At 38.4% G+C, this 27,114-nt stretch overlaps 1 protein-coding gene and 1 long non-coding RNA gene across 2 annotated transcripts in view; one reads left to right on the top strand and one right to left on the bottom strand.

Moving 5' to 3' along the window:
* The window catches only part of LOC309807106, a 111,319-nt gene extending 109,561 nt beyond the window's left edge, over nt 1-1,758 (top strand). The window contains exon 4 of the long non-coding RNA XR_014294505.1: nt 1,408-1,758. This is a non-coding gene — a long non-coding RNA (uncharacterized lncRNA). The remainder of the gene's footprint in view (nt 1-1,407) is intronic.
* Nucleotides 1,516-22,900, bottom strand: LOC309807102 (uncharacterized protein; the record flags this gene model as incomplete). Its single annotated transcript, XM_082626342.1, has 5 exons — nt 22,618-22,900; nt 20,565-20,628; nt 17,280-17,415; nt 14,492-14,622; nt 1,516-1,581 (listed from the first exon to the last, which is right to left on the bottom strand). The coding sequence occupies exons 3-5, from the start codon at nt 17,386-17,388 to the stop codon at nt 1,516-1,518; spliced, it is 306 nt and encodes a 101-aa protein (XP_082482468.1). The 5' UTR covers nt 17,389-17,415; nt 20,565-20,628; nt 22,618-22,900.
* Between the last annotated feature and the right edge of the window lie 4,214 nt (nt 22,901-27,114).

Genomic DNA, 27,114 nt, shown 5'->3' with positions numbered 1-27,114 from the left:
ATCCCACATGCCTTGAGGCCAAAAAACCAAAATATAAAACAGAAGCAATACTGTAACAAATGCAATAAACACTTTAAAAATGCTTGACATCAGAAAAAATCTTTAAAGAAAAAATTCACATAAATCAGAAACAAATGAAAGATAATAAAGTCCATACATTAAAAAAAAAAAAAGAGCATGGGTTCGGGTCACATTGCAACTTCCCACTTACTTATAGCTGTGTAATTCTGGGCAACTCACATAATGTCTCCTCAGACTGTTCATCTATAAAATGGGGATGGTAAGAGTTCCCTACCTCAGAGCGTTGCTGTAATCCATAAACACGCTTAAGTGCCTTGGTAAATGTTTGAGGCTCTCTGGTTATTATGAATTAAAATATGTCAATGGCTTCTGGCCGTGTGATTTATATAATAGTTTGATGTTTAACCAAATGGTAAAATTATTCCATTTATTATTCCCATCTCTTTTTAACCCTTAGCCTGCTTTGTTGTTTATGTTTTCTGCCACCACAGAGTGCTAGTTCCAGGAGAGTAAAGGCTTTATTTTGTTCACTGCTGAAAGCAACAGCACCCAGAAAAGTACTGTACATATGAAGCCCTCAGTAAACACTAGCTGAATGAATGGTGCAAAGTGTTACAAGGAAAAGTACACCCAAACTTTCATTATAATAAAAAAGTATAGATAAAAAAATCTTTCTCTAATGGCTTCCAGTCAAGTAACTGAAAACACCATATGCTATAATAATAACATAAGTAATTTATGAAAATTTGAAGGCAAAAACATAATTTTAAAAGATTTAGACCTACGTTAGGCGTGATAGAGTATGGATGCTTTCTTGAAATTCACAATCAGATCCAAGAGTATCACTTTCAGACTGTTCTAGTAGACTGAGTTTACTTTTAGTTGTCTTTGATGAAACAGTCACTATTCTACTCTCTTTCTTAACAGAAATGTGTTTTTTCGAAGACTCACTTTTTTTTTTTTTTTTTTTTTCTTTTTGCGGTATGCGGGCCTCTCACTGTTGTGGCCTCCCCCGTTGCGGAGCACAGGCTCCGGACGCGCAGGCCCAGCGGCCATGGCTCACGGGCCCAGCCGCTCCGCGGCATATGGGATCCTCCCAGACCGGGGCACGAACCCGTATCCCCTGCATCGGCAGGCGGACTCTCAACCACTGCGCCACCAGGGAGGCCCTCGAAGACTCACTTTTAATTGGTTTATTAACCAAAGAATTATTTTGCCCAATTCCTTTGCTTTTCTGCTTTACAGGTGAGTCAGAGCAGGAATGCAGGTCCTTCCCAGGTTGTTTCTTAGCAGAGTAGTTTTTGGTCTATTCACCTGCTTTGCTCATTTTCTCTGAAGAAGACCTGCTATTTCTAGATAATTCCTCTTCTTTTCTTTGACTTCCAGTTCCAGAAATGACGTCTGCTGAAGGAGAACATGTCCTAGCAATGAAATCTTCAAAAGACTCCTGCCGCTGCTCTGTGACTGGCACCCCCAGGTTGTCTTTGGAAGTTTCTAAGGCCTCCTGAGTAGACGCTGGGACACGGAAGGAGTCGAGAGGCAAAGGAATCCTAGCATCACCTGTAATTATCGGAAAGTGGAGGGGAAGACAAAAGACAAGACAAAAGTTCAGTGATGAACAAAGCCAACCATTAAAAAGTAGAGTTCAAAACTTCAATGTTACTCTGTAATCTTATTATTAACACAGTCCATTGATTAATCAGAAGATTTCAGAGCCAGTTTTTTTTGTAATTATATCTTGCCAAGTGATTCTCAGCTTAACCTAGCTATATCCAAGGCTATGTCCGCTACGTTTTCACACTTTGGTGATTGGGGTAGTTATTACCCATTTCCTTTCCCTCACTAAAAATAAAACCCTATTCTGTAAGATAATTAATTTCTTTGCTATCCTCCAGGCACATGTAAACCGTATATAGTTTGTGACCAGACTGTGTTCTCAAGCTGTCAGTTCCCAAGGCCACTCTGAGATTGGCTGATGGGGGCTCCAAGTAAGGCTAGAGGAAAAGCTGACAGGTTTTCCCCTCCCATTCCCATAACCAGGTGATTCACTCTAATATGTTACGTATCAGCTATGTCTGGATTACTTATTTTAAAAATTATATCAGTATGTGTACCTTCATTAGTGTTCCTTCATTGTAAGCTGACTGAATACAAATAGAAACCTAGATAAAATATGAACAGAACAGACATTTATACAATTTAAAATCTGGAATATTTTCTCTAATGTCTTCTTTCTTCATTAAGGATAGTTTGCTTTAACTCATAAATTTTCTCAAGAACTTCCAGTCTCCTTATTTACAAAAGTACAGTATCATGAAATGGGCACACATTTACTAATCTCAGATTTGGAAAGGACTCCAGAGTCTTCTAGCTCCCGAGCATGTGAACTATTAGAGACTGATCATTATTGTTTTCTCCCTGACTTGGTCATTTCCTTTTTGCTAATCACTCTTAGAATCATTAAGTGCTGTTCTGTCCATTTACTTGGCTATTTTGCATTTGTTATGGGGCACTCTGTTTTGATTCTGATTTTCCTTCTTCAAGTGCCTTCTTTTCTTCTTTACGTGGACTACTAACAGTAGAATTCATCGAGGGACGACCTAGTAAATGAAAATCTGACTGATCTATACCAGCCATTTTGGCCAACTGCCCAAGCCTAGACGAGAGGAGGAAAGGAGAAAAGACAAAGGTTATTATAATCACAGAAGAGCAGTTTAGATTTCCCCAGACCTACAATCATGAAATACTTCTAAAATCTTTTTTTTTTTTTTTTTTTCCTGCGGTACGCAGGCCTCTCACTCCTGTGGCCTCTCCCGTTGCGGAGCACAGCCTCCGGACGCGCAGGCTCAGCGGCCATGGCTCACGGGCCCAGCCGCTCCGCGCCATGCGGGATCCTCCCAGACTGGGGCACGAACCCGTAGCCCCTGCATCGGCAGGCGGACTCTCAACCACTCCGCCACCAGGGAAGCCCTACTTCTAAAATCTTAAAAGCCAACATCCTACTCCAGACTACAAGCCTCTCTCTCCCCCAAATCCTCAGCCCTTTCCAGATTCATCCTCTAGGAGACATCCCACTGTCTCACTAGCAGCTTCAATATGTACCATGCACCCTGTCCACTGCCTGTCACACCTCCATTCCCACACTTCTTTACCACCTTTCCTCCAGTTTCCAAGAATGTGTTTGTTCCTTCCTTCCCAACACCAACACCAATTCATTCACTGACAAAACACCGCTCCATCAACTATCAATCTCCACTTCCCTCTTTCAGCAAAATTGCTCCTGGTTGAGAACCACTGACCTATATCTCCCCTGCAGATTAATAATCATTTTTATGTCTAAGGCAAAGATAACTTTAATTCAAACTTATCAAACAAGCAAAAGAAGTGAAAGGAAAATTCTTATGCATTCCCGACTATTTTCAATGAAAACTGCCTTTAATTTAGTCTTTACAAAACAACTATACCTACTAATTACTCTGTCTACAGGTTACTCTTTTATAATGGGCTCCCCACTCTACCAAAGCAGGCTTCCCTATTTGCATTTCTTAAAAAATTTAATTCCTCATTTTAAAACGTCAACTATATTACCTATAATTACACTAAATTTGGCTAAATATAGCCACGTAAGTGATGAAAATTGCTCCAGTTCCTCAGCAAACTACCATTAGAGTGGCAAAGAGAAGAATGCCATGAAGAGAAATGAACTAACCCAGCATCTTTAAGGAGAACCAGGAAAGCATGGAACTTCTGAAAAGAATTCTCAGTGCTGCCCAAAACACCTTCATCATCCAGGATCATGCTTGTCAATGAGTGGGCATGAAGGGCTTCAGACAAAGAGAAAGTTGTGTTTCTTAACTGGGCATTTTCATGTTCCAGCTATACAAGAAGACTGAAAACGTCTGACATGATTTTTTCTCATTGTCATCAAAAGTAGTCTTGCCTTGGGCTTCCCTGGTGGCGCAGTGGTTGCGAGTCCGCCTGCCGATGCAGGGGACACGGGTTCGTGCCCCAGTCCGGGAAGATCCCACATGCTGCGTAGTGGCTGGGCCCGTGAGCCATGGCCGCTGAGCCTGTGCGTCTGGAGTCTGTGCTCCGCAACGGGAGAGGCCACAACAGTGAGAGGCTCACATACCGCAAAAAAACCCAAAAAAAACAACAAACAAACAAACAAAAAGTAGTCTTGCCTAGTTTCAAGGAACAAAACTAAAACACTCAAAATGTAATTAATTTATAATTAATGTAACCCTCCGCCAGTAAAGACAGAGACCTTATCACATAATAACCAAAGCTCACAGGCACCCAACAAAGTTTCCTATATAACACTTAGGTGGTATATAAATAAACCCAAGCTACCGTTTTATTAATGATCTTTCACAAAAGATCACATTTCTAACTGGTTCAATTCATAATGGAGCCTCATTCCACATTAGAAAATGACCTGCTTTAAGTTTCCCTTAAATTAGAAAGTGAGTTATAGAATCTGATTTGAACAAAACATATTACAACTCTGCTGAATGTTAAGAATTAACTTTAGTGAGTAAAATATCTAATGCTTACGTTTAAAAGTCCTAAATCATACCCAACCCGATTTATTAAATGTACCATCACCAATATTTTCTTTGGCTTCTTCAACATATTCACCCCCGTGCACTCTTCCCCTTCTGCTCATCATCTACGCACTTAAAACCCCCTGTAAGCTCAACTCTCGTATTTCTCAGAAAGGCCGTTAATGTTCATGATGCCCCTTTTGCCTTACATGAGCAGGTGCTCAACATTTATTGAATGAGTGTCTGCCAATCCAATGGATGCACTTTCAAAAATTCCTCCCTACACTCACCCTGTGATAAATTATATTTAGATAGAACTTTTTAGATTATGCCCTGCTTTCATGCACATTACCTAATGTAATTCTCATAGTATATATTTTTATCTTTCATTGCATTCTTAGAAGTTTTCCAATATCTTAAATTTATTTCAATGATTCACTTTCCTAATTCATTGCCAGGAGAGTCTCATCATGTCTTTTATGTTACTGTATATACAGTACATGCACAGAAGGTGCCTTCTTGAATCAAAGAATCATGAACAGGAAATAAGCTAATGTCATATAAAAGCACACACAAACACACACACATACACAAAACCAGATTTTCACATCTTTAAAAACATGCTTTCTGGAATATAGATCATATGATCACTAAATACCAGTACATGCAAAAGTCCATATGATACCACCAATTTGCAACATATTACAGTTCTAAAGCTTACAAAATATGTGTATATGGCTTAAAATCAAATCAAAATAAAACCAAAACACTCTCAAAAGCAGATGAAACGTGTTTACCTCACTGACTCGTCTATCAGCCTTCAGTCTTATTACTCTTTCCTCCTTTAACTGCTTTAGGCACTGCTCCAGGGTTTCCTAAGCAAACAGAGTCAATATTATAACTAATTCATAGTATAATATCCAAAAGCCTTTCCAGCTATTGGTCTCATCAGGATTTAGGGGCAGAGCCAGAAGTGAACTCAGATTTTAGTCTGCTACTGGTCATATCATACCATGCCAGTGAAATGAATGATCAAAATCTATCAAATTTGCAAAGATTTATTTAAATTCCACTCTTTCCAACATAAATTTGTGGCAGCCCACCATAAAAGGCATATGCATATAACATAGTAAGTCAGAAATAAGAAGTTACGACCAAGAAAGAAAAATTCTATTTTTATTTGTGGGTCTCTTTATAGCAGGAAGTCCTATTAACGAACCTGCTTAGCATACCTGAATTGCATAATTGCAGTTTCAAAAGCATGTTTTAAAAAAGTAATCACTTTTAAAGCAATTTACAGTCAAGCACTGTTCCTGGAGTTCCCTGGGTATTAAATAATCGAATCATCAAAACCCTAAGAGGGGACTTCCCTACTGGCACAGTGGTTAAGAATCCGCCTGCCAGTGCAGGGGACACGGGTTCGAGCCCTAGTCTAGGAAGAACCCACATGCCGCAGAGCAACTAAGCCTGTGCGTCACGACTACTGAGCCTACGCTCTAGAACCCACGTGCCACAACTCCTGAAGCCTGCGCGCCTAGAGCCTGTGCTCCGCAATAAGAGAAGCCACCGCACCGCAACGAAGAGTAGCCCCCCGCTCGACGCAACTGGAGAAAGCTGGCGAGCAGCAACGAAGACCCAATGCAGCCAAAAATAAATTTATAAAACAAAAAACCCTACGAGGAAAGAACGATCACTAACTCCATGTTATTTTACAGATGAGGGAAACAGAGGCAGAGAAGTAGAGTAAGTAGAGCAGCACAGCCGAGGTCACACCACTAAGTAGCAGAGCCACACTGTGGACTCAGGAAGCTGGCTGCCATTCCTGCTCACGGAGGTGGTAGTCTTCCCTTCACCAAGGTCACTGAAATAAAATGAACACTGATAAACTATCTTAGGAGTTTTAGGAACTAAGACACTTCGGTCCTTGAAGTGGGGACACTGCTTGCAATAGGCAGAATTCTGACAGAGCCCCCAAGATGACCACTTACTGAAGTACACAAACCTTCCACTTATCCAATCAAACTCTAAATGTAGGTGCTGTAGTGAAGGGATTTTGCACATGGAATTAAGGTTCAACATCAGTTGATCTTTTAAGATAGGGAGATTATTTTAGGTGGATGTGGCCTACTCAGGCACCCCATGAAAAGGACCTGAACTCTTCCTGAATTGAAGTACAAAAGGGACAAGAGGGAGACTCTCCATTGCTGGCTCTGAAGAGGTCCAATGCTGCGGCAGGGAAGGCAAGCGAGAGGCCTCTAGGAGCTGAAACTCTCCCCCGACTGACAGCCAGCAAGGAAATGGGGACCTCTGTCCTGCAACTGCAGAATCTGAATTATGCCAACAAGCCGGAAGAAGCCTGTAGGCATTCTTTCCCAGAGCCTCTGGACGCTAACACAGCCAGACTGACATCTTCATTTCAGCTCTGTGGCCCACACAAACTATGGTGAACATCCAACGTTTGGGGCTCAATATCTTACACTTAAATTTCACGTGCTTTAACACTCTCAGGAGGGAACCCACATGTTCCCATGTGTATCTGAGCAGGAAGCCCAGTCACGCTGTGCCTGGACTTCTGACCTACAGAACTCTGAGCTAGTCAAATAGGTATTGTTTTCAGTCAGTAAGAGTGTAGTAAAAGAATTAATATTCTACTCAACCTCCAGGTTCATGAGCAAAATAAATGATTGTCATTGTTTTAGGCCACTGTTTTGGGGTGGTTTCTTATGCAGTGATAAACAATCATAATACCTATACTTATGAAAACAGTAAGGTATATTTATACATGTTAACTGCTTTGAACAATCATTTAAAGAATGAGGAACTCTATTATATGCCATCATTGGGAGAGGAGCTGGTATCACTTTCTGGACAGTAGCTTTTGGTACCTAACAACAATCCTACATCAGGAGTTTACCCTAAGGAAATCAAAGATGTGGGCAAAGATTTATCTACCAACATGATTTCATAAGATTGTTTATAACCAAACCCTAGAAGAAAGCTAAGAGCCTCCGAATTGGGACTGGTTTAAATAAAAACAGCTCATCGTCTGAAGGAATGCGCTATGAAGCCACTAAGAATGACAAGAGGTCTCAACCAGAGTTCATGAATGGGCTTCAGGAGTGCTACATTCAAAATATATCTGTGCGTTTTTCCTGGGAGATGATGCATAAGCTTAATCAAATTCTCTGATGTAGAAGAGTAGTTAGTGACATGGCAAAATATTTCGGATACTTTTTTAAGACAAAAGAGCAGATTAGGTGTGTGTACATGCAGAGGTGGCTTTTATTTCCTTCAAGAAGTTCATTGTTTTCAAACATTTGCTCAATGAACATATATTTTTATATTCAGAACATGTTTAAAAAATTGAGAGTCTAAGAACTTCAAATTCTTTAATGGTTCATTACTAAAGCCAGTCAAATTTTCAATGGGGAAAAAGGGAAAAAAATTGCAGAATTCCTCTACTTTTAATATAATGGTTTAATCAATCTTCTAAAACTGATTTCAAAGAAATTCTAAACAAATAAACAAAAAAACAAAAAACCCTCAGCACGGTCAGAGGAAGGTAGATTAAAATTCCTGACTGGTTCTAAATAGCACATCAAAGTGCAATTACATGCAACAGTTTCTCCCTCTAATGGAGGGAATTAGAACACAGTGTTCAATTTTTGTGAAAAAGTGTACCCTCCTCCTACAAAGTATTCAGAATTCATGTCCCTTACATGGAAATATGGAACCAAAAAAGTTAGAAAGTAAAATTGCTTGATATTCTATTACTTAAGTAAGACTAATGATAAGGCTTTGGAATAATTTTCCTTCCTGCCATCTGCTCTCCATTCTACCCTTCTGTACACCAGCTAGGGTGATTTTTCTGGGACAAAGCTCCCATCATATTGGATATCAAATTTTATGTTCAACTTTTCTCCATTTAACATTGAAATCAATCATTTCTCATATAATCAGGGGATTCATAACCTTGATTTTTTTGTGTGGGCTACAAAATATTCCACTGAGTGGGTTTACTGGTTAACCATTTTACACATTTAAATTCTTTCCAACTTTTCAGTATTATCAGACAAAATAACCGTTTTTATGCATGAAGGCCTTTTTCCATATTGAGAATAACATTCTTACAATAAATCCATAAAAATGAGTTTGAGATCAAAGCAAATGAACATTTTTAAGGCTCTGAGGTACCTACCTCCAGACTTCTTTCCAAAAGATTTCTGAGATTTTACACTGCCATCAGCGATGTATCACTTGGTATATAACCTCTACTATAACTGTTGGCTTACTTCCTCACTTAGAGTGCAAGTTATTTGAAGATAGGGGGTGTATTTTATTAAGTGTTTATCCCCAGCACCTGTGCCTAGCACAACGTAGACGGTCAATAAATAATTGCTTAATAAGGAAAATCCCTGCCACACACGTACATATAAGATGTACGAGTGTGAAAGACAGACTGTGTGTTTTTCTCTAACTGGATAGATGAAAACTTGTCATCTCTTTAGTGTGCAACTTTTTTGCTTATAATTAGTCATTAAATTTCTCTTTTAGATTATATTGTAAATATTCAGATTCTCTGAGGCAAATGGGCCTGGCACTACCCATTAGCTACAGAACCTTGGACAAGTTCTATAACTCTAGGCCTCAACTTCCTCATCTATAAAATGGAGATAAGCTCCCATATTACAGAGCTCTTGTGAGAATTACATGAGTTAAAACACATATAAAATTAGAAGAGTGCTTGGTACATAGAATATGTGCAATTAATGCTGAATGAATGAACATGCGAATGCAAACAGTAGTGAAGGGCTTAAAATGAAACGGTCTCATCCCACTCCCACATCCAGCACTCAAGAAGCGACCGATTCTTTACGCAGTTTTTAATTGTAAAATACGATATGTGCACTGAGAAGTGCACAGAACAAAACTGTGAATGTGACAAATAAAAAGAGAATACTTACATAAGCACTACTCGAATCTGAAAGTATTGATACTTGTCAGCATCGCAAAAACCCCCCATATCCTTTTCTCATCACAAGCTCCTTCCTTCCCTCTTCCCGGTTAAACACCAACCTCACTTCTTGACAGTCATTTCCTTTAACCTGCATGCATCCCTAACAAAAGAGTTTAGTTGTGTCAACATCTAACTTTATGTACAGGATCATAGTATATGAAGTCTTTTCTATCTTATTTCTTTCTCTCAACATTGGTTTAAAAAATTCATCCACATTGCTGCCTGTAGCTCTAGTTCATTCAATTTTATTGCTGGATAGTTTTCCCACTGTACAAATACACATCATTTATTTTTGACTCTTAATGGACATTTGGTTTGTTTTCAGTTTGTGCTAATGCAAATCATGGACAGGAATCCTGCTGTGCCCGTTATTCTGGTGCATTTACACAGGGCGGGGGTGAGGGCTGCTGGCTCACAGGCTATTTATATACCTTCAGTTGATGGAGAGGGCTAAATGCTTTCCAAAGTAGTTGTGTCGGTTTATACTCCAGTATAAACAGGGTAGAAGATTCCCATAGTACTTCAGGCCTACAATACCTGATACTACCAGACTTTTTATTTATGTATTTGTCAATCTGATTGACATGTAGTTTCCTTGGTTTTGACTCACTTTTCACTTATTACTTAATGAAGTTGTACACTTTTCTCTGTTTACTGGCTGTATGGATTTCCTTTTTTATGAGGTTTACGTCAAATATTGTTATTTTTTATTATTTTATTATTATTATTTACTTTTGGCTGTATTGGGTCTTCGTTGCTGCGTGCAGGTTTTCTCTAGTTGCGGCGAGTGGGGGCTACTCTTCATCGCGGTGGCTTCTCTTGTTATGAAGCACAGGATCTAGGTGCGCAGGCTTCAGTAGTTGTGGCACATGGGCTCAGTAGTTGTGGCTCACGGGCTCTAGAGCACAGGCTCCGTAGTTCTGGTGCACGGGCTTCGCTGCTCCGTGGTATGTGGGATCTTCCCAGACCAGGGCTCGAACCCATGTCCCCTGCCTTGGCAGGCAGTTTCTTAACCACTGCGCCACCTGGGAGATCCAACTATTGTCATTTTGAATTCTTCTGCATTTCCAAGTAATATTCTCACATGACTATTTTCTCACTAAATTGGAGGCATTATCTGTTCACTTTCTGAATTACTAACAAGTAAGGGTTTAGTTCCTCTACATTCTTTCCTATGTCCACACTGCTCAGTAAAGTTATGTCATCATGAGTTATTCCACTGCTCATGATCTCTTTGACATGTAGTGATATACTTAAAAACCTACATTGTTGATCAACTAGAAACTCTCTCAACGTCACGCTTTGTAAAATGAGGACATTCATACCATCTTCCCTTTTTTCTACCTCCTGTCTACCTTCCAAACCTAGCTCTTACATTGTCAAAGTTGAAATTTATATTCTATTCTATGTGCAGTTAATTCTTCTGTTATTTGAGAGTCAGTACGGAGTAAGGTTTAAGAGAACAGGCAGAGAGCCTAAACTCAAAGCCTCGATCCAACCTTAAATTAGGTACAGCCTGGGCAAGTTCCTTCCCTGTCTTAGCTTCCTGTTCTCAAAAGTAGGAATGATATTAGCACCAACCTCATAAGGCTATTCAGAGGATTAAATGAGTTAATATATGCAAAAACACTTAGAGCCTAATATATACTAAGTACATACTACTACACAATACATTTCAGTACATACCAAGTTAATACTAACACATACTAAGTATTGTTTACTTTAGTTATTTGTGATTACATGCACGTTGACAATAAAAGCTGCAAACCAAGACAGTATTGCCATTATTACAATGAAATTAATATTGCCCACTGCAGATGTACTGTGTCTCTGTGTATAGACTACACCTCGTTCCATACTGTGCCAGTGTCACTGCCCTTGTGCAGGGTGACCACATACCCCAAGCCGCCTTGGGCTGTTCCAGTTTATACCTGTTGTCCTGATGTTACAGCATTAGAGTGCCTCCTTACACTGTTGAAGTGTAAGGAGTTTGGACAAGTTCCGGTTTGGACAACAAATTAGATAGGTGGTCATTACCCCTGTGTGTCACTGAAAAGGGGACATCTATAGTGTCAAGCTGAAGTGGATTCTTCCCTTCCTCACCAATAGTAGGTTAAAAATCAACCATAGTCTAGTGTGCTTCAGGTTTATGTCCGTAGAGCCTTTTCTCCTCTGGAGTTCAAGTTCCTTCTCCTCTTCCTCTCCTTCCTCCCTTCCAACAGTGCCTAACACCTAGTAAGTACGATATGCCTCAAGGTGTTTCGAAGCTCTCAATCACACAATCAATAGAAGCCTCTCCATTCTAGACTAGCTGCAATCTGCACTGAATCCCCTATTACCTTCCTTCTTGGTTTATTGACTCATTTTGCTGGATTATTTCTATAAATAGCTTAAGGTGTAGCACAGGAGGTCAATTCTTCAAATTTCTTTGGGTACAAAATATCTTCTTCAGCCTCCACGTATGACGGATAGTTTGGCTGGATACAAACCCCTAGGGTGAAAATTATGTGCCTGAAAAACTTTGGAGGTATCTTTCTAATGCCTTCCAGGATCCATGGTGCTCATGACAAGTATGATAAAGTCAGATTTTAACCTTTTTTTTTAGGTGACCAGTATTTTTCTCTCTGGAATGGATGTATCCTCTCAGTATTTTATTCTATTTTAATTTATTTTTTCAGTATTTGAAAGTTTCACAAGGAAGGGTGCCTAGGTATGAGTCTATTCTTGCTCATCTTGCATAACTATTTTCAATCTGAGGCCTGATGTCTACTTTCAGCTGTGGGGAATTTTGTTGCCCTTTGACAGCTTCCCTCCATTTTTTTTCTGGGTCTGGACTTTCTAATAGTAACATGTGGGATCTCCCAGATGCAGCCTCTCTAACATATTTCTATCACATTTTCCATTGTGTCTTTCTTTTTTATATACTGAGAAATTTTTTAAATTCCTACTGAATTTATTTCAGCAACCATATTTTCATTTCCAGGAGAACTCTTTTGCTTTCTGACCATTCTCCTTTTCATTAATACCCTAGTCTTATTTTATAGTTGCTAGCTCTTTTTAAACCTCTCTCAGGATACTAATTAGGGTTTTTTCTTAAATTATTCTGTTCCCTAAATTGTCCCTGGTCCTACTAGGATATGCTTTCACTCTTTTTCCCCCTCTCTCATGTTGTAAGCTTTACTCAACTAACAGGCAAATGACAGTTATTTTCTATTTAAGAATGAGCGCAGAAAGCTCCCTGAAGTCAACGATTGATAGGCTTCTTATGCAGGAAGAAGCGGGCAGTAACTGTAATAGGATCTCCCCCAAACACAATTTTCTAGAGTGTAAAAACTCACACTAGCTGCCCCAGTTCTCGCCAGTTTCACTGTTTTCAAAATGAAATCATCTCATTTCAGGAGGGTGAGGGCGGGGCTGGGAGTCCACTCCTCGAAACACAACCCTTCAATGAGCTCCCCTATTTCAGTCACACTTTTAACTAACTCCACACTCTCTCCTACATGCGCATCAAAGCACGGAGCTACTTCTGCAGGTGGGGTCAGAATCCTCCTCAGTTGCACGTGGTCCCTGTGCATATTCTAGGTGATGCTTTTCCTCTGTTCTACTGCTTCAGTTTCACACTCTTCCACCTGTCTTCTCTCTTTCAAAACTATGTTGAAATCTCTTGATTGTTGTGGGCATATATACTTAAACACTTTGATACCATCATTGTAGTGTCTTGTCAAAACAGAGAAGAGCTAAAAGGGTTCTCAGTGCATTCTGAATCTGCTATTCTGTGGTCCCAGTGTTTAAACTTCTTGGACTTCCCCACTGTCTATTACTGCTTTTACAAATACAATCTCGTGGTCTATTCGTGAAGGAAATGAATACACCACAACTAAAAGGACAAGGAATGCGGGTTAGATGCTCTAGGGTCTTGTCATACTCTGCCATTTACTAATAAACCACTTACGTTCTACAAATTGTAGGTGCTCATTTATAAAACGAAAGGGAGTAACTCTACATGAACTATAGATTTCTCCTACTCTAACATTTCATAATTTTCTAAGTTCTTTTCTTAAAATTTCTCTATACTATCATTAATTTTAATTAAAAAATAAAAAACTAACTCTTTTCAAAATCAAAGAGTAATTCCCGTAGTCCTACAATAATGGGATAATTAGTTCTGAAACCTGTCAAGTGTCATGTTTCATATGAAGAGAAAATCATATTAAATAATTTAAAAAAATTAAACGTGGACTTTGTAGCACAAAGACAAGGTCCCCCCGAAATGGTGTTCCTTTATTTACTAGAAATGTTCAGCTCTGCATTAAGGTTGAAATAAAATAAATATATTAACTTTGAGGTGCAAAAATTTCTTATAAAAATCAATTTTTCTTTTCTGTCCATACAAACAAAAGTATGGAATGACATTAGAGGTCAGGTTTATTTGGTAATAGAACGTAGCTTCTTGATATTTTTTGATTTTAGGAAAGGAGAATATCAACATCAAAACTTTTTTCAACTTTATTTTTATTTAAAATGAGGCCATATTTTCCTCTTATAAAAAGAGAGTTCAACTAGAACTGTCAATTTTCTCATCTGTAAAACAAGAGCACTGAATCAGCTGACTGTATTCATTCAGAACTCAATTTCCTTATCTTATGATCACTAAGGTTCACCCTAAATCTAATATACTAAGGTTCTAAGGAAAGGAAAATATATTACTAACGACATGTTTTGATTTTAGTTTCTTAGAGTTCAAATGTCCACCATTCACCTTGGTCTAAGCTTAAGGAACCATTCAAGGGGATACAATGCAGGTGGGAGGAGAAAACAGAACCCTCACACAAGCTGTGCTGTGTTGCAATCAGCCTTCCGTTTGAAAAATAATCTTCTCTATAGCTTTAAAGTGATAACTTTGTACCTGCAATGCTTCTTGTTTCAAACGGATTTTCTCTGGCTCCTCCTGAACACGTTCTGAGGAATCATCGACCTCTTCGATTTCTGAGGAGGAAGGACTCTCTACTGTCACAGTCACAGGAAATTCTGATGGACCTGAGTGGCACAAGAAGAAGATAGGAAACCACAGAGTTGTTACACTAAAGTGCAAAGAAAGAAGACAAGATTGTATAAAAGACAACACAAGCCAGATACCAAATATCCAAATATTAGAGGACATTTAACAAAAGTGATCTGAGGTATCATTATTTATAAATGTCTCTCACTGCTCTTTAGTGTAAAACAGGCAATGACTAAGTAAAAGTACAGGAACTTATTTTCGCTATGTTACTGTACAGACCTCTGTTGTACGTGGTTAGGATTAGTAATGGGAATTGCCCATATTATTTTATTAAGTTTCTTTCACAGAAGCCAAGTGAAGATCCAAGGTAAACATTTCTTCTCAGATCAACTTTATACTGCAAATGAAAAATTTATTCTTCACCATCAGACAAAAACAGTCTGGAAGAAAATGTAGTTTTTCAGAGGAAAATACATCAGTAAAGGGACTGATGAATAATCAGGAAGTCAACATATCTAAGCTGTGAATAACAGACATTAGAATTTTAAAAGATAAATCACATACACACACACAACTAAAACTGACCCATCAAAAACTTCATCTTCTCACCACCCTTAAGCCAAAACTAGGGCAACGATTCTCCCAGCAAGCTTCACTGCCACTGCAGTGTTGTTCAAGAGGACATTTCCAAACATTTAAAACTGACCTGGCCACAACCCCATAAAAGTCTACACATCATAAAGAGCTGTGCTGGGATTATATAACCACGCAGAGGACAAGTCACTAGGACATCATGTTGACAACAAGCAGCAAACCCTGCAGCCTAGGAAAACCCTAACAGGAGAACGAGGTGCACACCCCTCTCTCCGGGAACGCAAGGCCAGGACTGACACCCAAGATGCTCTTCTCTCAACCTCAGCAGTGGTGCCTTTCACAGAGCAACTAGGCAGTCTCCCAAGACCACTGGGAAGGAGAATCTGATACTGACAGTATTCGCTTGCCACGAGGCCATAAGCGAGGGAATGTGTGTGGCCTTGGTGAGAGAGCAGAGGTTTGGGAGGTGTTGCTTTATATTGGCTTTCAGATCAGGAATTTGTACATATAGCCCGCAAACAACGTTTCTTGAAAACATGCGAATATTCTTGAGTATGACAGCTCCATGTGAGGGGTCAGAAATGGCAGTCAAGTTCGTTTCACTGGGTAACAGCTGATTTGCGGACTGGAAAACAGGCTTCCTTGTTTACAGACATAGCCACAAGGCTGCCCGTTGTGTGCCAAATCCACACAACTACACAGTTGCCTTGGGAGAGCGACCAAACATGTTTTACATGGATTTATTTCAGAGAGGGAAATGCTTCATGTAAGGCTCTGTCAATTTAAAAAGCAAGAAGAATGACCATCCACCTTTCCCAATTCAAGCCCTATATATCATAAATATGATAGCTACACACCACCAACTGATTACATACATCACGAGCTTTGATGAATGGAAAGCCCCTAAAAAGATAGCAACAAAACGAAGTTAGATCTTCATGTAAATACATCACCAGTTAAACCCAGTTAATACAACTATTTAGTAGTATGAACAGTATCCATACAGAATTGTGTATAAAAATAAATAAGCTCAAAACAAGGACCTGGAGGGCTCTGCTACGGAGAAAACACAACAGAATTCAGCCTACTGGCTTGCTAATAACTCTCTGAACTGCTGAGAGGCCCCTTCAGCTCCTATGTTCAGGATGGTTGAGATGTCAGTCTCTCTTCTTTAAATGGTGATATTAATCGTTCTCTAATTTACCCCCCTGTGTGACGAGGATGGACCTGCGATTAAGTGTCTCAGGAAGAAGACAGGAAACCACAGAGCTGTGAAACTCAAGTGCAAACACTGGGGATTCAACACTATAGTTTATGCAACAGCAATTCACATTACCATTTGCAAAAAAGTAGTCGGTTGTCCAGTGGGGATTAGAAACATCCATTTAACATGAGCAACTGAACAGATATTTTACACAGGAACTACTTCAAGTACTATTTAAAATCAATTCTCTTTGTTTTCTTAAGCAATTGTTAATCCCCAATTTCGTGATTACTACCAAGTAAGTCACCTGAAGATCATCTAGAGCCATCTATTTCACTTAGCAAGCCTAAAGCTATAATTCAACCATTTTATTTACTGTTCTGTGACAAAAATTACTATGAACAGCTATCCCCTGGATAAGAAATCAGGTAATGCTAGTTTGACTCACTAAATCTGATTTACTGAGTTAATAAGCCAGTTCATTTAGAATAGCTCTAATGCATATTTTTCATCCATTCTGCATTAAACTATTTCCCATGCCTAAAATGTCTTTTTTCCCATTCGTACGTATCCAAATTCCTACTTCTGTGCTGTAGGGCTTCGCTCAACTACACCTGCCTTTAATCAAACTTTTCTCACATGCACAATTGGTGATCATTTTAGTCTCCTCAAGACTCCCACGGAGTTACCTCTGTTGTGACACTTGAGAAACAACTTGAAACTCCCAATTACTTTTAATTTTTCTTCCTTAGAGGGCTCATTAGGCAGAAGCCAAGCCATGTGTGAGTTACCTTTTTTCCTCTACACAAAGCACCAGAGACCACCCACATAATACAAGTTCCAAAATAAAGAACTCTAAATGACTGAAAAAGACAGGGAATGCAAACAGCTTACCTGTTGCTTTTTGCACTTTCTGCAGGACACAATGGCCGGAAACCAGACACTCCAGGTGGTAGCGCTTCAGGAGGGTAGCATTCTTTACCAGCAGAGTGTTTCCTTCCATTACTTACAGGCTTCTTTGCGGCCAAGACTACGTTTGACAAAGCATGAAAACAAGGAATCAAGATGCACCAAAGGTCTACAGAGCAACTGTCACACGTGCACACGTCGAAAGGAATCAAAAAGGCACTTGACAATGATGCCAAGCCCATTTAAAAAGAGGATCGGTTTTGTACAAAGGTTTTACATAAGCCAGCATTTTTTTTTTTTTTTTTTTTTTGCGGTACGCGGGCTTCTCACTGTTGTGGCCTCTCCCGTTGCGGAGCACAGGCTCCGGACGCGCAGGCTCAGCGGCCATGGCTCACGGGCCCAGCCGCTCCGCGGCATGTGGGATCTTCCCAGACCGGGGCACGAACCCGTGTCCCCTGCATCAGCAGGCGGACTCTCAACCACTGCGCCACCAGGGAAGCCCTAAGCCAGCATTTTTAAAAAATATAAGTTCTCTACAGTAACAAGTTATTTTAACTAAAACAAAAGTATTGACATGTGCAGAAATGCAAAAATAAAGTTTAAAAAAAGATCCCAAAGTATGATACATTTTATGTATCATGCAGAAACACTCAAGTTTCCTGAATCGTAGAACACCTTTGGCATTTCTGAATCTCAAGGACACAGAAACACAGATATACCCATGACTTCTGCCAAACAGAATCTTCAGAAGTAGACCAAAAGTTAAATTTAAGATGAGTTTTTCTATGTAAAAACAATACAAGTTATAAGGCTGCAAGTTGCTGGGGGGTAGGTGAGTCAATTTTACCTTCCTATAAGCCTGTCAACCTTCACTGCTCCTTTGATTTCATATAGAAAACACAAAAAAACCAAATGAAACCCACTGGATGAAAGAGTGAAATGTGGAGACTTACCCTATATTTCAGTAGTAAAGAGGCAAGTATCTTTATATGAAACATTTGGTTGCAAAAACTAGACCTACGTGTTAATATTTTACTTAGAACAAGCCATATATTAAAATTCACATTTAAATATTTAACTTGAATTTACTGAAAACAAACATCATAGGTTAAAATGGTTATATTTATCCTTCAAAGCTACTATATTTTATGTTATTTTATTTATTTATTTTAATAGATCTTGATTGGAGTATAATTGCTTCACAATTCTGTGTTAGTTTCTGTTACACAACAAAGCGAATCAGCCATATGCATACACATGTCCCCATATCCCACCCTCTTGAGCCTCCCTCCCACCCTCCCTATCCCACCCTCCCTATCCCACCCCTCTAGGTCATCGCAAAGCACCAAGCTGATCTCCCTGTGCTATGCTGCTGCTTTCTACTATATTTTAGCAGCATTAGGATGCAGGGTAAAATGGAGTGTATGTGGTAATATAGGACAAATATTTCATAGAGTGTAGCTTATTGATAATCACCACACGATCCTGTGTGATTTACATGCCTCTTAAAAATATATAGGAGCTCAGTTCATTTTGTGCTATTTTATTGTGTTTTTTAACTTCATTGCCATCAAAAAAAATGTTTGTATGCATACGGTTTGTATGTGTATACCCTTCCTTTACTTTCAGAAACTAATGCAAATACATTTGTATTAAAATTTTTTTAAATTACACTTTTCTTGTTAGGAGATTAAAAAATTTCTAATAAAAGTTCCCATCTTTTATTAGGCATACATAAGTACAATACAAATGTGACACAATTCACACCATTATTTCACTCCTATACTCACCTGGATCTAGGTATATACCCAGATACTGATTTGGCTTACCTCTATGTCTCCAAATAACTGAGGCAAATACAAAAAAAAGCCCAAGAAATAAAATTACTCTTAAAAGAGCTCAATGAGCTTGTATACTTCAGTTACATTTCCACTTTGTTTAATCATGTTAACTAAAAAAAAATGTTTAACTGTTCTCATTCCATGATGCCCTATTATTCTGTACTAATTTTACAGAATTCCTAATATGTTTTACATATACATGTTTTATTTATATATCTTTCCATTTCTAATATCATAGCAAAAGTCAATGTAGCTATTTTAAGAATGCTTTACATAGGATATAAATTTTTAATAATAATATCTAATTAGTGTGATATCACAAATCTTAACTTCTTTGAATGTACTATTTGATTATTAAAATATCACTCTCTTGAAATAACAATTGGCAGACGATCATAAGTTTTTTGACTTCATAAACACTCTTAACAACTTATTTAATACACTATTGTCCAAGCAAGTTAATAGAGAATCAAAAACATACAACTTGAAGTATAAAAAAAAAAAGCTGTATTTATGAAGATGTTTACAATAGTTTATTTGAGGTTATTTCCAATTTTTCACCAATTTAAGAAATTGACCTACTCAATGAAACCTTGTGAATGCAATGTTAAAAAGTATAACTATGAATCACAGAATTTAAATTTAGTATGAAAAGAATGGCAAATTATATTGAAGCTATGTGGAATTATGTTTATAGACAGCAGGAAGAGAAAATTAAAATGTAAATATTGCTTGATAGGATAATGGGATTAGAGGTGGTCTTTTAAATTTTTCATTTTTATGCTAATACAATACCTTTATAAAACTCAAAAATCTTCAAACAACACATTTTTTTAAAATTGTGGTAGACTACACAAAACAGAAAATTTATAATTTTAACCATTTTAAAGTGGACCGTTCTGTGATATGAAGTCAACAAATTTTTAAAACTTTCAGAGGGCACCTGAATAAAAGATGTGCTGTCCACTGGTGATTTTAATGTATCTGGTATATAACTAAAGTCACCACAAAACTCTTTCTGGGAAATTGGCAGATCATAAAAATAAAAAATTTATTTTGCTTTTTATTAAACCTTATTGTTTTGCTGTTTCAAAATTCAAATTTACTCACAAGAAACAGTTTCATATTAGATTTGGTTTCACAAATGCTGCTCCTGCTATTCATTCTTATCACCAAAAAAAAAAGACTATTTGTGACTAACGATAATATGTTACAGAAAATAAAAAGTTAAAAGGTTTTCAATCTGCATATCTGGGAACCTAAATTAAAGCATCACACAACATTTTCAAAAACAGAAAAGCCATTTGATTTGACTCAAATCTTAGTTTTAAGATGGCAGAAAGTACCTTGATAATTTTCTTTTAAGAAAGAAAGAAAACCAAGCCATTAAAGAGAAATTCTTCCGAGAGAACTGAAACATGTTATATACCTCTGACTTGGCACTCCTTCCATCTGGAGAACTTTTTTGGTAACTGTTTTCATCACAGAATGATCTAAAGTAAAATGAATTGAAATTAGAGTAATTATTTTCCAGTGAGTGGCTATTTCCATTTAAAACCAAAAGCCAACTAATTATTGCTTTTCCCATACATTTAAATATGAAATCTACATTATATAATTATACACTTATTTCCCCTTGTGTATTCTAATTTCTTCCTCAGAAACCTAAGATGCCATCTTGCAGACTGCCCACAGTGGCTACTATTTTGGCAGCAGCAAAGGTCAACTTGAAACATTTTGCATCTAAAGTGGCTTTGGCTACCTTTGGATACAAAGTACAGTCTGAGCACCGTCCAGACGCTTAGATACCTAAAGAGCATCTAAGATATCAAACCAGGGCATCCAAGGTAACAAACCAAGTCCTGATATTCCCTCAAAAGCTGCTCCTCCCATCAGCCCCCTTCTTCTAAGGGATACTACCCAGTTGCACACATAATCATCAACGACTTGTCTCCTTGGTACTATTTCTTTCATACCTCACATCTATCTGCAGGTCTTGATAGCTACACCCTCAAAACACAACCTGAATTCAACCACTTTTCACTTGCTGCAAACTTCCAACCTAACCTAGGCCATAAACATCTCTTATTTGGAGCACTGGGATAGTCTCCTAACTGGTCACCCTGTTCCTCTTTTTTTTTTTTTTTTTTTTTTTTTTGAGGTACACGGGCCTCTCACTGTTGTGGCCTCTCCCGTTGCGGAGCACAGGCTCAGGACGCGCAGGCTCAGCGGCCATGGCTCACGGGCCTAGCCGTTCCGCGGCACGTGGGATCTTCCCGGACCGGGGCACGAACCCGCGTCCCATGCATTGGCAGGCGGATTCTCAACCACTGCGCCACCAGGAAAGCCCCCTGTTCCTCTTCTTTATCCTCCCAAGTCCCTTCTCTATACCAGGTCACATTATTCAGATACGATTTGCATCATGCCTTTTTCCAGTTCAAACCCCTCTACTCATTTAGAATAATCCACATCTTTACTCTGGCCTTCAAGACTTTACAAGAGCAGACCCCTGGCTAGCTCCTTGACCTCATGTCATACCACACTCTTCTTCACTCGGTACTCTGCCCAGATTGGTCTCCTTGCTTTTCCTTAAATACTCCACCCACCTACATGCCTACATACTCATTGCCTCCTTGTCCTGGAATGTGCTTACTCCACATCTTCCATGGCTTGCTCCTCTCTTCATTCAGGTCTCCGTTCAAATGCCACTTCTCCAGTGAAGCTGTCCCCTAACAAACCTATCCAATGGAGTCCTACCTGCTCTCCCTCACTCTCCTTACATTAAGATAGTTTTGCACTTCCTACTCTCTAAAATTATATGACTTATCTATTTACTCATTTCTATCTGATCTCCTTCACTAGAATGTAAGCTCCATGAGGGCAAGACTTTTGTCTGTCTGGTTCACTGCTTTATCCCTAGTCCCTAAACCCGTCTCTGGCACACAGAAGATGATTACAAAATTACTTGTGAATCTGACAAATGAATAAAGTACTCCTGGCAAGAATTCAGAGGTTGCACAGGAAAGAAAGAATGCTCTTGGTGGAAGCAGGCTTAGTATCTAGGTTCACCTCTATTCAGAGTAGAGATAAGAAAAATTGACAAGTATAATTCACTTTAATTAGTACCTTAGCTGCTAAAAACATAAGGGAAGTGCAACACTAGAAAAGTACAGTTGAAGCTTGAACAACATGGGTTTGAACCTCACGGGTCCACTGACACACGCATAGTTTTCAATACATATGTACTATCGTCCTACATGATCCAAGGTTGGTTGAATCCACACATGTGGAACCACTGACTATAAACTTATACCCAGATCTTCAACTGCGTAGGGGTCGACACCCCTAAGCCCACGTTGTTCAAGGGCCCACTGTATATGATGAGGAAAGTTAAACACATTAAGTTTTAAAAAACTGTCAATACCTGAACAAATTTTTTGTTTTGCTATGTGTTTATCAATTTAAAAAAAGTGACCACATACCAACAAGCAGATTTTTTCTTATATCCAGAACGAGCAGAGTTCTGTTGGTTTCAAGGGCCTTTAGGAAAGCCTTTGCTCCTTCACTGGTGAGGCCGCACTGCTGCAGGTCAAGTGCTTTTCGATGAAAGACAAAAGGTCACTTGCTAACTCTACAGATTTAACATATAGACAACTCTCATTTTCTCACGTGTGGAAGAGTCCTGCACAAGACAAGTCATGGCAGGTTTGTAATTTTGGCTATGGAAAAAAACAGAGACATATACGCACACACATAATGCATAATCCAATTTAAAAACCTCTTCTTGGATGTGCAATAACCCTGGCTTTAGTACCAATAAATCAGACAACATATTTTACAATTACAGAACTGAAGAATAACTGTATATAACCTATGAGCAAAAAGCATCACAAAATGAATCTCAGTTCATAATTAGCAAGGGCGGCAGGGGCGTGTAAACCTCACAAGCAAAACCTGGTGGAGCTCAGAAATGCACTGCATTGTTTTGATCATGATCTTCAGCTCCAAATCACACTTGAAACTAGTTCAAAGGGGAAAACAAAATAGAAGAAATGTAATAACTGTTAGTTTTAGAGGAAAAAAAGACAAGTCTAAGAGGATACAAATAATAAAAACTTTCAACAATGTGTGAATACAGAATACATACTAAAAACCTATCATGAAAGTATGATGGTCAAGAACCCTCGCAGTAAAAGGTCAGACAAAAACCAGAAAAACGGATCATGAATTCTAGTAGTTCTGGGGCTGAACAACCTACTACTCATTTAAACCAAAGGGATCATCACTAAAGCACAGGGATTAAAAAATATTACATGAAAGGAAACTATCATGAGTCTTTTGTTTAAGTGTTGTGTGGACCATCACATTAAAATAACTGGAGTCTTTCAACACCCCCATGACACACAGAAATAGCAAGTCAGACATACGGATCTGACAGGATATGATACAACCCTTACAAGCTCTCACTACAGAAGAATGGACACAGGGTATAATTAACCAAATAGCCAAATTAATACAAACAGCCAGTAAACCTCACCAGTCAATCAAATGAATACAAAATAAAACACAATGTGGTTATTCTCCTATCAGATGAAGCCAAGATTCTGTAAGAAAAGCCTTTAAATAATGTCTATACCCTTTGGATCCAACAACTCTCTTTCTAAGAATTTAACCAAAAGAAATAGTCAGAGATATAGGTAAGGATATATATCAGAGTACTATTTGTAACTGAAAAACTGGGCAAAGCTTATATACAAGAATGGATAAGCTATGTGCACTGTGGCATATTCATATAATGGAATACTGAACAATCACAAAAAATGATGTAGGAGATGCAAATTTACTGACTTGCTAAAATGCTCATACTAAATTAATTGAAAAAAGTTATAAAATTGGGAGTAATCCCACTTGCATAGAAAATGGAGAGGTACTCATTTTTGTAGTTTTACATTTTTTTACAAGTGCTACAGGCCAGTGTTTGTGAGAGGCAGGCTTCGCATCTACTGTTGGGGTGGACTACAAATTGGCATAGCCTTTCTGGGTGGTAATTTGGCCATGTGTATCAAATGTCTTAAAAATAGGTCACACTTAGTCATTCCACTTGTAGTACCTTATTTTACAGAAGTAATCCCGATGGACACAGAGATGTATATACAACGTATTCACATTGTTTCTGACAGGGAAAAGCAAACTGTCTAAATAGAATTGCAAAGAACTGATTAAACTATGGGACATCAATACGACGCAATACTACATGATACATCATTAAGTGAAAAAAGCAGGAATATGAAATAGCAAGTATACTACAATTCTATTTTTGTAATCCCTAAGTGTACATATATATTTGTAGAAAAAAAAAGACTGAAAGTATATACACCAAAATGAACAGTGATTATATCTGGGTATTAAAATGATAGGTAATTGTTCTCTTGTTACTCTGTATTTTCTATAAAGGATATATGCAACTCTTAGAGAAAGTGTAAAAGCAAAATAAAAGCTATGAGTAAAATGAGGCTTAAAAAAACCTATCACAATAGTATCATGCCAAAAGCTAAGCATATTAAAAATTCAATATTTTCAATTTTAGAATTTCCCTCTAAGCCATAAATCCTCACTAAGAGATTCTGCCAAAGCACTTGCACCCAGGTCACCAATGAGCGGGTTGCAGTTCAGAGTGATGCGCCTCAAACCAGCCATGCAGTCAAGATCACGTCTCCTGGAATGAAGACTCTCAGCCCAGGTTTCTTCATGCCTTCTGGTAGTCTGATACTTCAAAGATTTAATGGGATGAAATTAAGATGCTTGAATAAGGAAACAGGGTGTGCCTGAGTATGGCTTATTATGTCAGAGAGTTACACACACACACAGATCAAGCATATATGCCAGGAGCATCAACCTGAGAAATTCAACAGTCACTTCTGGTTTACGAGTCCAGTGACCCAGATTCTGCTCGGTCAGTGATTAGATTCTAGCCACTGTTTTTCCTGTTTCTGAACACTTACATAAAGTTGGACAACTCAATTACAGTCTATGAATTATTTTCCTTATCTTCTAAGTCAGGGAATTGGTTCTAAATTCTATCTTTGCTGAGGCCCTATATTTCATCATCCTGTCCTCCAATGGCCTCCAAACACCTCACTGGGCAAACCATAAGAAAACTTTTTAATATGCATCTTATTTATTAACAAATTATATACACAAAGTTCCATACATAGTATTTATGTACATGATAAACTACACAGATTTTTTAAAATAATACAAAGGTAAAAATGTTCTAATATTTTCTTTTCCTAACTCCTAAGGCATTATTTTATTTTACTTATTTTTTTATAAAGATTTATTTATTTGTTTGTTTGTTTGTTTGGCTGTGCCGGGTCTTTAGTTGCAGCATGCCGGATCTTTTAGTTGTGGCATGTGGGCTCTTAGTTATGGCAGGCACGTGGGATCTAGTTCCTTGAGCAGGGATCGAACCCAAGCCCCCTACATTGGGAGCACATAGTGTTAACTGCTGGACCGCCAGGGAAGTCTCAAGCATTATTTAAAAAACTATATTTACAAAATGTATCTCACATGCTACCTAGGGTGTGCACACAAGCTTTAGAGGCCTGGACTATGCAGAGCCAGTTTGATGTGCCTTGGGGAAATAATGGTTTGACATTTAAGCAAAAGTACTGTCTTGAAGACATTCAATTCTTTATATTCATAAAGTAAATTTTGGTAACAGGGAACACTGACTGTCAATGAAAAAAGTCTTATTACATTCCTGAAAAAGTAAAAGACTCAAAGTGCCTTTGTTACTCTAAAAGGAAAATCATTAGTGTCATTTTTCTATTAACAATAACTTATTAAAGCTCCAAGCAGAAACAACAGCAATCACTTACACAGTGCTTAGTATGTGCCAGGCACTATTTATACAAATAAGTGCATTTAAACCTCATAATGAGGCATAGAGGTTAAGTGATTTGCCCATGGTCACTAGCTATGAAATGGGAGAAAGGGACTTTGAACCTAGGCCATTTGGCTTCCGCACCCAAGTTCCTGACTGTTTTCTACCTCAGGGGTCAATGGACTTGCCCTGTATAGGCTCAAAGAATTTTTCAATTTTTAAAATCTAAATTTAAACATTTCCAGATTTGTGGGCTATACAGTTTCTGTTGCAACTACTCTGCCCCACTGGTGTAGGGTGAAAGGAGCCACAACTACCATGTAAACAATGGGTGCGACTCTGTTCCAGAAAAACTTCCTTTACAAAGCCAGGCGACGGGCTGGATCTGGCCCACCAGCCAGAGTTTACCTATCCCTGATCTGCACCATCAAACTATTAAAAAGCCTTCATGTCAAATTATTAACTAACTTTAGGCCTAAATACAGTCATTATAACCACTGTAAAGTTGTTAAGGCATTATTTTAAAAACTGTATTTACAAATTGCTGATGTACTGACTTTTATTAGTTTAAAAACTACAACAGCTAATAAACACTTGATTCATTTAAGTCTTGAAGACTAAAATGGCATAGTTTCTTCACAGTATTACAATAAAGGTTTTCAGTAAAAAAACATACATAAAAGTATTATTAGGTATTATATATTAAATCTCTTATTTCTAAAATTAAGTGGACTATCTTTACTAAATGGTAGAATCCCAAACTGAAAACTGGTCATATTCTTTCAGCAAAATGAAAGCTGCGCTCACATGTATTAAAAGACAAAAATTAGGGCTTCCCTGGTGGCGCAGTGGTTGAGAGTCTGCCTGCCAATGCAGGGGACATGGGTTCGTGCCCCGGTCCGGGAAGATCCCACATGCCGCGGAGCGGCTAGGCCCGTGAGCCATGGCCACTGAGCCTGCGTGTCCAGAGCCTGTGCTCCGCAACGGGAGAGGCCACAACAGTACCACACACACACACAAAAAAGACAAAAATTAACTGCCCTCTGTATCAATATATTAATGTGTTTCAATCACATATGTTTTCATGAAAGTT

The sequence above is a fragment of the Mesoplodon mirus genome, assembly GCF_964341445.2.
Source record: "Mesoplodon mirus genome assembly, chromosome: 7".
NCBI lineage: Eukaryota > Metazoa > Chordata > Mammalia > Artiodactyla > Ziphiidae > Mesoplodon > Mesoplodon mirus.
This window is presented reverse-complemented; position numbering and strand designations above follow the sequence as displayed.